The following is a 15,992-nucleotide window of genomic DNA, read 5'->3' as shown; positions in this document are numbered from 1 at the left end:
CCTTGGGGTTGGAAACAAGTACCAAGTCCCAGTGAACAAAAACTAAACTTCTGCCAACAAAATAACAACACAAGCAATAAATTAAGGTCTATTTAACGGGGGAATAAAGCACAGGGACTTGGCATGATTTCTCCACAGTCCATATATAATACACCTATATTTCTATAATATGCACTGTGGGAATTTGTTCCAAGTCCCTGTGGAATTAAGCACAGATACATATTACATTGTGTATCAAGGGATTTAATGCACAACCACTTGTATTATAATGTTCGTAAGGGTTGGCTAGGAAGCCATCAATCAAACGTTTGACTCAAAACTAGCAACTATTTGTACGTGTCCAAATCATTCTGACATTTTATCAGCTTTTTAAATGTTGGAATTAAAAGAAGTTGTTAAAATCTCAGAATAATTAAGACTACCATTTGTGCATGAACACTAAGTTGTTTTAGTTTTATTTTCCCCTTCATTAGCATGTCCTAATAATAAGTTAATATACCTTTTTCATCTAAAAATTGGAAAAAAAGTGTAAATATAGTATACATTTATTATTTAAATAAGATAAATAAGCCAGATTTTCAGCTGACCACTGACTTTCAGCCAGTTCAGAAAACAAACCACTTCAGTGTTTATCTGAAGGACCTACCGGGTAAACATATGTACTTTCAAACCAATGAGTTAAAACTCATTTTTGAGAGTACTAGAAAAAACATACTCTTACGAGTCTATTGCTAACCTTGTCAACATAGCATGCCTGGGTATTTTAAACACAAATTAAATACCCAATAGGTACATTGTCTGTTTGCCAGGTAGATATCATTTAAATAAATTCCCTGGAATTCAGGGATTGTTTTATTAATGAATCCTCTGATTATCGTACCATGAACTATTTCATGAATATTTGATAACAATGAAATGCCGAACTTTTATTATAGAATAAATACATGAGAAAATACACCAATACGTACAGATAAATAAATACATAAATAATAGGACAAAGTAAATAAATATTACATTGACTTTCATAGCTGGACAGGCAAATCAATTAACTTTTCTAACTACAAAACTGTTTTAAAATTAAAAGAGGACAATATCATGACAATCTAATTAAAATCTAGATGGTCATTCTCACTACGTTACATGAACATCTAACAACGTCCATCTATATTTTAATTAGATTGATATCTTGATAACCCCCGAAGCTAACAATATACTATGATTGCTGTTTTACACTGGAAACCTCTGTAACCAATACTTCAAAATATAGTTTTGGCCTAATTTTATGTGAATTTTACTTCTTGAATTTATTCCGGTAGTGATCAATTTTATGTCTGGCCAAAACAGTTCAAGGCAAACTTTATTCCAGATGATCACTTCCTCATTTCTCTAAAATTTCCCAACTTCTTAAAAGTATATTTGTCAGGATATATTTATGTAATAGGCAGGTAAAATACTGTTCATAAGAACTGCCGTCATAGTTGTACATTATTGACAATATACTGTAGTCTTCATTGGTAAACAACATGTACATTACTGACAATATACTGTAGTCTTCATTGGTAAACAACATGTACATTACTGACAATATACTGTAGTCTTCATTGGTAAACAACATGTACATTACTGACAATATACTGTAGTCTTCATTGGTAAACAACATGTACATTACTGACAATATACTGTAGTCTTCATTGGTAAACAACATGTACATTACTGATAATATACTGTAGTCTTCATTGGTAAACAACATGTACATTACTGACAATATACTGTAGTCTTCATTGGTAAACAACATGTACATTACTGATAATATACTGTAGTCTTCATTGGTAAACAACATGTACTTACTGACAATATACTGTAGTCTTCATTGGTAAACAACATGTACATTACTGATAATATACTGTAGTCTTCATTTGTAAACAACGTGTACATTACTGACAATATACTGTTGTCTTTTTGGTAAACAACATGGTACATTACTGATACTGTAGTCTTCATTGGTAAACAACATGGTACATTACTGATACTGTAGTCTTCATTGGTAAACAACATGTACATTACTGACAATATACTGTAGTCTTCATTGGTAAACAATATGTACATTATTGACAATATACTGTAGTCTTCATTGGTAAACAACATGTACATTACTGACAATATACTGTAGTCTTCATTGGTAAACAATATGTACATTACTGACAATATACTGTAGTTTTAGTTAGTAAACAACATGTACATTACTGACAATATACTGTAGTCTTCATTGGTAAACAACATGTACATTACTGACAATATACTGTAGTCTTCATTGGTAAACAACATGTACATTACTGACAATATACTGTAGTCTTCATTGGTAAACAACATGTACATTAATTACTAATGATTACTGACAGTATACTGTAGTCTTCATTGGTAAACAACATGTACATTACTGACAATATACTGTAGTCTTCATTGGTAAACAACATGTACATTACTGACAATATACTGTAGTCTTCATTGGTAAACAACATGTACATTACTGACAATATACTGTAGTCTTCATTTGTAAACAATGTGTACATTACTGACAATATACTGTAGTCTTCATTGGTAAACAACATGTATATTACTGACAATATACTGTAGTCTTCATTGGTAAACAACATGTACATTACTGACAATATACTGTAGTTTTAGTTAGTAAACAATATGTACATTATTGACAATATACTGTAGTCTTCATTGGTGAACAACATGTACATTACTGACAATATACTGTAGTCTTCATTGGTAAACAACATGTACTTACTGATGGAATATACATGTACTGTAATTTTAGTTGGTGAACAATATGTACATTATTGACAATATACTGTAGTGTTCATTGGTAAACAACATGTACATTATTGGCAATATACTGTAGTTTTAGTTGGTAAACATGTACATAACTTTTAATTTTGGCATTAATTACCTAGTTGGTTTCATTTCATTCCTTACTTAAATTTCAATTAGTATCTTATAATCTGCCCAACACTACAATGCAGAGAACCAATTTCTGGAACTACAAATACAAAAAAAAACTTTCCTAAGACATATATTGGCTTGATATTATTATCTTCTTATATATATTAATACAAGAAAAGTTAAAATTCTCAAATTTGGTGCAACGTTATTTATTTTGAAATCCTATAACTAACTTTGGATATAACAATGAAGAAAACATTTCCTTTATGGAATTTGCTATAAAAGTAACCCTGCTCTATCATATGTAGATGTCAGAACTTGTATCTGATGTTCCCTGGAGGTCTTTATATGTTGTAGAGAATCATTGTAGAGGAATAAGGTCTGGTGTTCCAGAGTTGATTAGATACTCCTGCTTTACTGTAAAGAAGTAATGTTTTCTTGAAGTTAATCATAAACCTTTAAGAATTTATCATTAATGCCCTTGTAGCTCATTGTAAACATGTACATGTTGTAATTTCCTATATCTCCAGTGATATTTTAAATTACATCAGAAAGGATTTTAATGTCATATTTTTTTTATATACCCTGCACATGTGATATGTTTTAAATTACAGAACAGTAAATTTTCGTGCTATAATTTCTTTTACAATTTTGTATCACCTGTGATATGTTTTAAGCTACAATAGTGGATTTTTAATGTTTGGGTAATGGGGTCAAGATCTTAAATATTGGGAAATTAATGCTATGTTGGAAAAAATTGGAAAATATGAAAGTAAATCTAAGTACAACAAGAGGTAGATCATCAAGTGACTGAGATTTGTCACTCTACATAAGTAAATAGAAAAATCTCATCACTATCAAGTTTATGACATTTCTGAAGAATAATTTTCATTAATTCTTTCTTATTTTCAAATTTGGAATTGAAGAGAAGGTATTTGACAGGAAACACATCATTCCAACTTTGGGAATGGGACCGAATTTTGACCCAGTAAATGATTAAAAAAAAATGGAAAAAAACACTGCAGTACAAACAACAAATATGCCGTGTCAGTAAACATTCTACAAAGGGTGCTAAACAAATGGTCATCATAGGTGGCCTGGGTCAGTTATCTGATAAATTATAATATTACAAGTTTAAGTTTGTGAATTATTACTGTAAGCAAGATTGAACAATAACAATCATATTCAAAGGAATACAACCTTTTTAGAATTAATTAGTGAAATTTTCTTTTCTCATAATTAATAATTTAATTAACAAGACTAGAAAATACACAAGTGTTATGTTTTTTCAACAAAATGTAAATTCTCAATTTGCTGAGAGACTTTTTCAATTTCTTGCCTATCAGCTGACTGGTGAGGATTAGGTTCCTCAAAGATGTCCGCTAACCTTGCCCTAGCAGATTCAAGGTTATTCAATGACCTTGACCTAGTTAATGGCCCACCACTTAAAGCTTTGACAGGTGAGGATTCATTAGATTTGGAATGTTCCTGATGATGCAATTCCGCTTCTGGCAGCGAGTTATGGAGTCTCCAAGGAACTTCGTAAGGTTTCAGGTACCTCTTGTACCTGCCTTTCCTCAATGAGGAACGTTTTGATATCATTTGTTTTGGTGTGACATCAGGATGACGGCCAGAACCCTTAAAGCAGAAACAATCCCTCAGTTTGGGGTCTAATATCGGACTTGTTTCAGATGTGGAAGGAATCTTTGAGGCATCAATTGACAAGTCAATGTCTGATTTTGACACATTCAAATTCACAACTGGAAAATCAGCAGAAAACCCAGTCACATAGTTTGGATCAACTTGAAGAATGTGAAACCCCTTTCCATGGAAGTTTGAAACTGGTTCATTAAATGGGACTGGTTCATTAAAGGGTCTTGACACTGGTTCATTGAAAGGCCTTGAGGGTGTTGATTCGCTCGTTGATCTCTTTCTCTCTTTCATGAATTCCTTGCGACTATTTGTGACGGAACTGAGCATGCCTAGTTCATTCAGGGCTGAATCTAGGTCCATTCCTCTTTCAGGAGGCTTCATACAAAAGAAGCATCCACTTCCACATGCCATCCTGAAACCCATTAAATTATTTGTAAGAAAACGGTTTCAAATTACATAATTGAATTAACCCGGCCATTACAAAACAATGTATTACCAATGATTTAACCTTTAATGTTGGTAAAAGGGTATTTTGTGTATGGGATATCTCATGATTAATAGCTTGAGTTTCATCTGGCTCTGAAACCAGACTTGGACATTAATTTCCAATAGAGAGATGTTGGTGTAGATATATCTGTCAGAATTAATGTGCAAGTCTAGTGACGGAAGAGATTAAACTCACGCTACATACTGTCATTGTAGGTACATGATTACATGAATATGTCACTGATTCAGTGAGCGAGTACTGGAGGATCTGGCTAATTTTTAAACACCAAATTCATGCAATGAAGCATCTAAAAACATCAGAATTTTTTATGAATTTCTTTTCAGCTGCCTTTCTGTTCTTTTAAGTGAACATTTAATTCTGAGGCTTATTTTGTAGAATTCAAATTCGTATAGAACCTAACAAGGAAAGACTTTGTTAGACATGCAGAAAGAAAAAACAGTATTCTTCTGACAGCTGATCTCAGATATTTCGGTCTTAGTTCAAGTTGTATGCTTATATTTAGATCACATCAAATTTTAAAACCCTTTTAGTCCCAAATAGCAACAGTGAGTCATTCCCTGGCTGCTTATTATTTGTCGGTCAAAATTATTAGACGAGTGCAAAGGAACAGGGGATATTTAGTGAGCCAATGAGAAACTGGCCGTTTTGATATGTTTTCAGTTAGCTATTTTCAGTACACACAGTTACACTCAAATTAAAACATCCAAAGAATGTCAACATTCAATGACATCACAAGAATTCGATTCTAGGCCTACCCACAAGACAGTAATTTAATTTTATCTTAAAACATCAAAACTATTTTACCTGTTATTGTCTCTGAAGCAGTCTTCCAACCAAGAGAACAAATCACTAAAGTAACATAATCAAGAAAAGTATTAGGTTAGCAGGCGCCAAAGTTTTCCCTTGCTGTTTATTTTCTCCTCTTTACGGGATTTTAAAGATCAAATGAATGCTTAACTCGATATTGATTTCATCAGTGCACATTCAAACGCCGTATTGACTATGCACAGAATGTTTCGGGATACCTCGGGATTTTACCTACAGAATATATTAGCTTATCAACTGCATTTAAATAGAATGGCGCGATGGAAGAACACATTTGAACATGACTTAAAAGAACTTATTCGCAACCTGACAGGATTTAGGGTAACGTTTTCAATTTAGCTTTGCTCAGATGAATGAATGTTTGTCAACAATATTTAATTTACAGACTGTTCACAATGGTCATGGTAATGTTGATGTCAACACAGCCGTGGACCTGTCTAACACTTCGTTACTTATTTGTTCCATTGCTGAAGCCTCCTATGTGTCCTAGGCTCGGTTATAACCGGAACAAGGACGTTAGGCCACCTCAATCAATCAATCATGCCCACTCTAGATCTCCTATGTGTCCTAGGCTCGGTTATAACCGGAACAAGGACGTTAAGCCACCTCAATCAATCAAGCCCACTCTAGATCTCCCATGTGTCCTAGACTCAGTTATAACCGGAACAAGGACGTTAGGCCACCTCAATCAATCAATCAAGCCCACTCTAGATCTCCCATGTGTCCTAGGCTCGGTTATAACCGGAACAAGGACGTTAGGCCACCTCAATCAATCAATCAAGCCCACTCTAGATCTCCCATGTGTCCTAGGCTCGGTTATAACCGGAACAAGGACGTTAGGCCACCTCAATCAATCAATCAAGCCCACTCTAGATCTCCCATGTGTCCTAGGCTCGGTTATAACCGGAACAAGGACGTTAGGCCACCTCAATCAATCAATCAAGCCCACTCTAGATCTCCCATGTGTCCTAGGCTCGGTTATAACCGGAACAAGGACGTTAGGCCACCTCAATCAATCAATCAAGCCCACTCTAGATCTCCTATGTGTCCTAGGCTCGGTTATAACTGGAACAAGGACGTTAGGCCACCTCAATCAATCAATCAAGCCCACTCTAGATCTCCTATGTGTCCTAGGCTCGGTTATAACCGGAACAAGGACGTTAGGCCACCTCAATCAATCAATCAAGCCCACTCTAGATCTCCTATGTGTCCTAGGCTCGGTTATAACCGGAACAAGGACGTTAGGCCACCTCAATCATGCCCACTCTAGATCTCCTATGTGTCCTAGGCTCGGTTATAACTGGAACAAGGACGTTAGGCCACCTCAATCAAGCCCACTTTAGATCTCCTATGTGTCCTAGGCTCGGTTATAACTGGAACAAGGACGTTAGGCCACCTCAATCAATCAAGCCCACTCTAGATATCCCATGTGTCCTAGGCTCGGTTATAACCGGAACAAGGACGTTAGGCCACCTCAATCAATCAATCAAGCCCACTCTAGATATCCTATGTGTCCTAGGCTCGGTTATAACTGGAACAAGGACGTTAGGCCACCTCAATCAATCAAGCCCACTCTAGATATCCCATGTGTCCTAGGCTCGGTTATAACCGGAACAAGGACGTTAGGCCACCTCAATCATGCCCACTCTAGATCTCCTATGTGTCCTAGGCTCGGTTATAACCGGAACAAGGACGTTAGGCCACCTCAATCAAGCCCACTCTAGATCTATGTGTCCTAGGCTCGGTTATAACCGGAACAAGGACGTTAGGCCACCTCAATCAAGCCCACTCTAGATCTATGTGTCCTAGGCTCGGTTATAACCGGAACAAGGACGTTAGGCCACCTCAATCAATCAATCAAGCCCACTCTAGATCTCCCATGTGTCCTAGGCTCGGTTATAACCGGAACAAGGACGTTAGGCCACCTCAATCAATCAATCAAGCCCACTCTAGATCTCCTATGTGTCCTAGGCTCGGTTATAACCGGAACAAGGACGTTAGGCCACCTCAATCAATCAAGCCCACTCTAGATCTCCTATGTCCTAGGCTCGGTTATAACCGGAACAAGGACGTTAGGCCACCTCAATCAATCAATCAAGCCCACTCTAGATCTCCTATGTGTCCTAGGCTCGGTTATAACCGGAACAAGGACGTTAGGCCACCTCAATCAAGCCCACTCTAGATATCCCATGTGTCCTAGGCTCGGTTATAACCGGAACAAGGACGTTAGGCCACCTCAATCAATCAAGCCCACTCTAGATATCCTATGTGTCCTAGGCTCGGTTATAACCGGAACAAGGACGTTAGGCCACCTCAATCAAGCCCACTCTAGATCTCCTATGTCCTAGGCTCGGTTATAACCGGAACAAGGACGTTAGGCCACCTCAATCAATCAAGCCCACTCTAGATCTATGTGTCCTAGGCTCGGTTATAACCGGAACAAGGGCGTTAAGCCACCTCAATCAATCAATCAAGCCCACTCTAGATCTCCTATGTGTCCTAGGCTCGGTTATAACTGGAACAAGGACGTTAAGCCACCTCAATCAATCAAGCCCACTCTAGATATCCCATGTGTCCTAGACTCGGTTATAACTGGAACAAGGACGTTAGGCCACCTCAATCAATCAAGCCCACTCTAGATATCCTATGTGTCCTAGGCTCGGTTATAACCGGAACAAGGACGTTAGGCCACCTCAATCAATCAATCAAGCCCACTCTAGATTTCCTATGTGTCCTAGGCTCGGTTATAACCGGAACAAGGACGTTAGGCCACCTCAATCAATCAAGCCCACTCTAGATCTCCCATGTGTCCTAGGCTCGGTTATAACCGGAACAAGGACGTTAAGCCACCTCAATCAATCAATCAAGCCCACTCTCCGCTTTTACACTAGTATGCAGACGAGTACCAGCCACAGCACAGTGGCTATTGATAAATTCATGTCTTTTCTGATGATATGAGAATTCTGTTGTTTGAGAGCCAGTTCCCAACCTGTCCAGATTGAGGTGCAGTTATCAAGAAAATTTACCAAAATCAAACAAATTGAAGTTTAAATATAGGGCGAACTCATTCGTGAAATACAAAGTTCAAAATTAGAAAGCAAAGTTTGTTTTTTTTTTGTTTATTTGGTGCCGAAAATATAGCCCCCTCCCCCAAGTGATATTTTGTTGTATTTTCCCAATTTCATGTTCACATTATCCCAATCAGAAATCGAAATTGTGCTCCTATACATCAAACGTATGAAAAAATGTCGATCAGAATGCAACTAGTTTCTTTCTATCGAACCTAAATTAAATATAAAAAAGATCTCATCTTGAGAATATTTTCCCAATTAGAGAGAAATACCGCTGTATTTTTCCAATGGAAAAGGTACAGGTCCTTGCAAAATAAGGGTAAGAAAATCACTGCAGAGACTATAATGATTTTCCAAGGGAATTCCAAACCTGGCTGCTATTATATAGCCAGATGCTTTATAAAGTAGATTGAATTACAAGCATGTCAACAAGAGCAAAAAAATACAAAATAAATATTGGTTTACCGTGGGTCCCTTTAACTTTGTTTCGTTTTAAACTGTATATCTACATTTTGCATTGACCGCTACATTGACCAATCACGTACTTCATCTTGACAGAAATGCCACCTGTCGCGTCATATTCCGGGGCCAAAACAAAATTAGACGGCTATGCCGAAATAACATTGTAACAGCAACACATCTTCCAAATTCATGGTTGATCGTGTAAAATCACAATTGCATGAAAAACTGCACTAAGGAAAGAACAAACATAGGACTAGCACTCCAGATAAAGGGACATAACTCTCTCAATTACAAGTATCAAATTGCTAAACTATGTTTTTGAGTTGTTACATTAAAAATGGAAGTTTAAATACATGTATTCACAATATTTTAATTTAATTAACATTGCTAGCAAGCAAATATATCAATTTGATAATACAATTGACCTCAAATCATGAATCTTACATTGTACTCATAAAGAAAAAAACATCTTTAAATTACCTACGTATATACTTTCTTACCTCTGATATATAGAAGTTCATAATAATATATAGCAATTTCAACACTCATAAATGTTTAGTAATTTTTTATGATTTCAATGAAAAGGGATACAAACAGAAATAAGTTGTTTGATTATTACTAATTATGAATGTCTGTCTGAATTTTTTATTGAAGGAAAGAGAAGAAAATTTCAACTTGTGTCTCCAGTTTGCTACCTCCAATGTGAAGTACCATAGATTTCTTGATGTTGATAGCCACAAAGTCACCGATGTATTGAATGGGTTTGTATATGAATGTTTTCGTCTCGTTCGATGTAAACACTTAGCAACTTCATACTTTGACAGATTTTGGTCAAATTTTATACAAAGGTCAAGTATGAAGTCACAATGGCTATACAGAAAATCATCAATTGATTCAATTCAAATACATGGCAGCAGTGGCCTTTGTGTCTTACAGACATTTTCTAGTTTTTCCCTCATTTGGGATAGAGCCTTTTTGCCATATTTTATAGAAAGAAACTTGAAAAGCCATTTTCAAGTGTAGCCTGTAAATTTTCGGAATTCATCTCTAATGTGTAATAGTTTTCTTTTGGGAATGGGACTCAAATTCTTGATGGAAAACTACCCATGTGGTCCTATTTACAACTTGGCTGTTAGCACATTCAATTGTGACTGTCCACCTCCAGTATACCTCCACACAAAGTCCAGTTCTGAAATGTTCCTTGATCTCACACCAATCCATGCAACATTAAGAAATATTTTACAGTTGTGTAAGACTAGTTATGGTATCTTTCTATTATAGTCTTACTGAAGTTATTTGGACTTATTTTTTCTATAGTCTTAATGAAGTTGTTTGGAGTTATTTGTTCTATAGTCTTACTGAAATTGTTTGGAGTTATTTTTTCTATAGTCTTACTGAAGTTGTTTGGAGTTATTTTTTCTATAGTCTTACTGAAGTTGTTTGGAGTTATTTTTTCTATAGTCTTACTGAAGTTGTTTGGAGTTATTTTTTCCATAGTCTTACTGAAGTTGTTTGGAGTTATTTTTTCCATAGTCTTACTGAAGTTGTTTGGAGTTATTTTTTCCATAGTCTTACTGAAGTTGTTTGGAGTTATTTTTTCCATAGTCTTACTGAAGTTGTTTGGAGTTATTTTTTCCATAGTCTTACTGAAGTTATTTGGAGTTATTTTTTCTATAGTCTTACTGAAGTTGTTTGGAGTTATTTTTTCCATAGTATTACTGAAGTTGTTTGGAGTTATTTTTTCCATAGTCTTACTGAAGTTGTTTGGAGTTATTTTTTCCATAGTCTTACTGAAGTTGTTTGGAGTTATTTTTTCTATAGTCTTACTGAAGTTGTTTGGAGTTATTTTTTCTATAGTCTTACTGAAGTTGTTTGGAGTTATTTTTTCTATAGTCTTACTGAAGTTGTTTGGAGTTATTTTTTCCATAGTCTTACTGAAGTTGTTTGGAGTTATTTTTTCCATAGTCTTACTGAAGTTGTTTGGAGTTATTTTTTCCATAGTCTTACTGAAGTTGTTTGGAGTTATTTTTTCCATAGTCTTACTGAAGTTGTTTGGAGTTATTTTTTCCATAGTCTTACTGAAGTTATTTGGAGTTATTTTTTCTATAGTCTTACTGAAGTTGTTTGGAGTTATTTTTTCCATAGTATTACTGAAGTTGTTTGGAGTTATTTTTTCCATAGTCTTACTGAAGTTGTTTGGAGTTATTTTTTCCATAGTCTTACTGAAGTTGTTTGGAGTTATTTTTTCTATAGTCTTACTGAAGTTGTTTGGAGTTATTTTTTCTATAGTCTTACTGAAGTTGTTTGGAGTTATTTTTTCCATAGTCTTACTGAAGTTGTTTGGAGTTATTTTTTCCATAGTCTTACTGAAGTTGTTTGGAGTTATTTTTTCTATAGTCTTACTGAAGTTGTTTGGAGTTATTTTTTCTATAGTCTTACTGAAGTTGTTTGGAGTTATTTTTACCAGGGTCTGATGAGCCAAATCCATCTTGGTTTATTCATATGTTTCTCTTCTGCATCTGGTCTCTTTATGAAATCTAAATGAAACATGTTGTGTCTGTGATATGAAATTTAAGTGAAGTGACATAGTTACATAGATCTGCTAAATTAGTTGATACTAGGCAATAAAATCATTTGTGTCCTGGGAGGATGGGGGGGGGGGGGGGGGGGGGGGGGGGAGGGGATTGATAGTTCCTCAAGAGCTCCAATAGGAACATTCTAAACCAACCAACACCAACAAAGTTATCAGTTAACAGATTTTTTTTTCTATTTGTTTACAGGACTATCAACAAGTTTTTGATTCATTCACAACAACAGAAAGCTGATGTCTTAAGGAAGTTAAGTGATGAGTTCCTCGAGGCTCCTGTGTTTGAAGGTCGGGATACAGGCAAGGTATTTATCTTTACTTATTGCTCAGGACACCAGAAACCTTCATCCTTTCATTAAATTGATGTCGACTATTAAACAAGACTTACTAAGTTATATACCTGTGAGTGTCTTAGTTATATACCTGTGTGTGTCTTAGTTATATACCTGTGAGTGTCTTAGTTATATACCTGTGAGTGTCTTAGTTATATACCTGTGAGTGTCTTAGTTATATACCTGTGAGTGTCTTACTTAGTTATATACCTGTGAGTGTCTTACTTAGTTATATACCTGTGAGTGTCTTACTTAGTTATATACCTGTGAGTGTCTTACTTAGTTATATAACTGTGAGTGTCTTACTTAGTTATATAACTGTGAGTGTCTTACTTAGTTATGTAACTGTGAGTGTCTTACTTAGTTATATAACTGTGAGTGTCTTACTTAGTTATATACCTGTGAGTGTCTTACTTAGTTATATACCTGTGAGTGTCTTACTTAGTTATATACCTGTGAGTGTCTTACTTAGTTATATACCTGTGAGTGTCTTACTTAGTTATATAACTGTGAGTGTCTTACTTAGTTATATACCTGTGAGTGTCTTACTTAGTTATATACCTGTGAGTGTCTTACTTAGTTATATACCTGAGTGTCTTACTTAGTTATATACCTGTGAGTGTCTTACTTAGTTATATACCTGTGAGTGTCTTACTTAGTTATATACCTGTGAGTGTCTTACTTAGTTATATACCTGTGAGTGTCTTACTTAGTTATATACCTGTGAGTGTCTTACTTAGTTATATACCTGTGAGTGTCTTACTTAGTTATATACCTGTGAGTGTCTTACTTAGTTATATACCTGTGAGTGTCTTACTTAGTTATATACCTGTGAGTGTCTTACTTAGTTATATACCCGTGAGTGTCTTACTTAGTTATATACCTGTGAGTGTCTTACTTCGGTATATACCTGTGAGTGTCTTACTTAGTTATATACCTGTGAGTGTCTTACTTAGTTATATACCTGTGTGTGTCTTAGTTATATACCTGTGAGTGTCTTACTTAGTTATATACATGTGTGTGTCTTAGTTATATACCTGTGAGTGTCTTACTTAGTTATATACCTGTGAGTGTCTTACATAGTTATATACCTGTTAGTGTCTTACTTAGTTATATAACTTTGAGTGTCTTACTTAGTTATATAACTGTGAGTGTCTTACTTAGTTATATACCTGTGAGTGTCTTACTTAGTTATATAACTGTGTCTTACTTAGTTATATAACTGTGAGTGTCTTACTTAGTTATATAACTGTGAGTGTCTTACTTAGTTATATAACTGTGAGTGTCTTACTTAGTTATATAACTGTGAGTGTCTTACTTAGTTATATAACTGTGAGTGTCTTACTTAGTTATATAACTGTGAGTGTCTTACTTAGTTATATACCTGTGAGTGTCTTACTTAGTTATATACCTGAGTGTCTTACTTAATTATATAACTGTGAGTGTCTTACTTAGTTATATACCTGTGAGTGTCTTACTTAGTTATATACCTGAGTGTCTTACTTAGTTATATACCTGTGTGTGTCTTACTTAGTTATATACCTGTGAGTGTCTTACTTAGTTATATACCTGAGTGTCTTACTTAGTTATATACCTGTGAGTGTCTTACTTAGTTATATACCTGTGAGTGTCTTACTTAGTTATATAACTGTGAGTGTCTTACTTAGTTATATACCTGTGAGTGTCTTACTTAGTTATATACCTGAGTGTCTTACTTAATTATATAACTGTGAGTGTCTTACTTAGTTATATACCTGTGAGTGTTGAGTTGATGTAGTGTATAGCTCTGTCACTTCCCTGCTGTCTTGTGGCCATTCAAGGCAAGACATCATTGAATGAAAGAATATATAACTGCCCAGTACACTAAATATGAGGAATTGATATTTTAAAAACGATAATGAAGAGTATCTTCACTTTTATCTGTTTAGTTTCAAAACAAAATTCAAGTCATTAGTGGAGTTGATTAACAAAACTTGAATTACTGTCGAATTTGACTTATGTTGATTACAATTAATTTGACACCTTAAAGATTTTTGTCATCTACATTGGAAATAAATTAAAAGAAGTCATTCGTTTGTTTTGTTATAGCACAATGTATTGCTAAGTTGATACCATTCTGATAGCTTGAGTTAACATTCCTTAGAAGGAAATACGCGTGGGTCATGTGTTTCAAAATTTTATCATTTTGTTTTCAGACTGATACTCATTATGCCCTGCTTTCCTTGTTATTGAGTCTATCAAACTCCCCCACTCTCACTGAATATGTGGAACAACCAAGACTCCCAAAGGAACAAGGTATTGTGAACAACCAAAAATATAGGGGCGGTGAGAGCTCAGTCGGTTAGAGTGCTGGCCACGTAATCTCAGTCGGTTAGAGTGCTGGCCAGGTAATCTCAGTCGGTTAGAGTGCTGGCCACGTAATCTCAGTCGGTTAGCGTGCTGGCCACGTAATCTCAGTCGGTTAGCGTGCTGGCCACGTAATCTCAGTCGGTTAGAGTGCTGGCCAGGTAATCTCAGTCGGTTAGCGTGCTGGCCACGTAATCTCAGTCGGTTAGCGTGCTGGCCACGTAATCTCAGTCGGTTAGCGTGCTGGCCACGTAATCTCAGTCGGTTAGAGTGCTGGCCACGTAATCTCAGTCGGTTAGCGTGCTGGCCACGTAATCTCAGTCGGTTAGCGTGCTGGCCAGGTAATCTCAGGGCGGTGAGAGTGCTGGCCACGTAATCTCAGTCGGTTAGCGTGCTGGCCACGTAATCTCAGGGCGGTGAGAGTGCTGGCCACGTAATCTCAGTCGGTTAGCGTGCTGGCCACGTAATCTCAGTCGGTTAGAGTGCTGGCCACGTAATCTCAGTCGGTTAGAGTGCTGGCCACGTAATCTCAGTCGGTTAGCGTGCTGGCCACGTAATCTCAGTCGGTTAGCGTGCTGGCCACGTAATCTCAGTCGGTTAGCGTGCTGGCCACGTAATCTCAGTCGGTTAGCGTGCTGGCCACGTAATCTCAGTCGGTTAGCGTGCTGGCCACGTAATCTCAGTCGGTTAGAGTGCTGGCCACGTAATCTCAGTCGGTTAGCGTGCTGGCCACGTAATCTCAGTCGGTTAGCGTGCTGGCCACGTAATCTCAGTCGGTTAGCGTGCTGGCCACGTAATCTCAGTCGGTTAGAGTGCTGGCCACGTAATCTCAGTCGGTTAGAGTGCTGGCCACGTAATCTCAGTCGGTTAGAGTGCTGGCCACGTAATCTCAGTCGGTTAGAGTGCTGGCCACGTAATCTCAGTCGGTTAGAGTGCTGGCCACGTAATCTCAGTCGGTTAGCGTGCTGGCCACGTAATCTCAGTCGGTTAGAGTGCTGGCCACGTAATCTCAGTCGGTTAGCGTGCTGGCCACGTAATCTCAGTCGGTTAGAGTGCTGGCCACGTAATCTCAGTCGGTTAGAGTGCTGGCCACGTAATCTCAGTCGGTTAGAGTGCTGGCCACTTAATCTCAGTCCGGTTTAGAGTGATGGCTGGCCACGTAATCTCAGTCGGTTAGAGTGCTGGCACGTAAATCTCAGTCAGTTAGAGTGCTGGCCACGTAATCTCAGTCAGTTAGAGTGCTGGCCACGTAATCT

General features: G+C 36.7%; 2 protein-coding genes across 3 annotated transcripts in view; one reads left to right on the top strand and one right to left on the bottom strand.

The window, feature by feature from the left end:
• Positions 1 to 2,415: 2,415 nt before the first annotated feature.
• LOC117316627 lies at positions 2,416 to 6,031 on the bottom strand. The gene is made up of 2 exons (XM_033871306.1): positions 5,918 to 6,031; positions 2,416 to 5,017 (listed from the first exon to the last, which is right to left on the bottom strand). The coding sequence occupies exon 2, from the start codon at positions 5,014 to 5,016 to the stop codon at positions 4,231 to 4,233; it is 786 nt and encodes a 261-aa protein (XP_033727197.1). The 5' UTR covers position 5,017; positions 5,918 to 6,031; the 3' UTR covers positions 2,416 to 4,230.
• Positions 6,032 to 6,176: 145 nt separating this feature from the next.
• LOC117316651 (gamma-tubulin complex component 5-like) overlaps positions 6,177 to 15,992 on the top strand; it is a 53,389-nt gene continuing 43,573 nt past the window's right edge. For both annotated transcript variants that reach the window (XM_033871348.1, XM_033871349.1), the window contains exons 1-4: positions 6,177 to 6,259; positions 10,126 to 10,232; positions 12,252 to 12,363; positions 14,586 to 14,685. In XM_033871348.1, the coding sequence (XP_033727239.1) occupies positions 6,191 to 6,259; positions 10,126 to 10,232; positions 12,252 to 12,363; positions 14,586 to 14,685 (388 nt within the window). In that variant the 5' untranslated portion in view covers positions 6,177 to 6,190. The remainder of the gene's footprint in view (positions 6,260 to 10,125; positions 10,233 to 12,251; positions 12,364 to 14,585; positions 14,686 to 15,992) is intronic.

The sequence above is a fragment of the Pecten maximus genome, chromosome 18, assembly GCF_902652985.1.
Source record: "Pecten maximus chromosome 18, xPecMax1.1, whole genome shotgun sequence".
Classification (NCBI taxonomy): domain Eukaryota; kingdom Metazoa; phylum Mollusca; class Bivalvia; order Pectinida; family Pectinidae; genus Pecten; species Pecten maximus.
The sequence above is the reverse complement of the archived record's forward strand: the minus strand, read 5'-3'. Positions and strand labels throughout refer to the sequence as shown.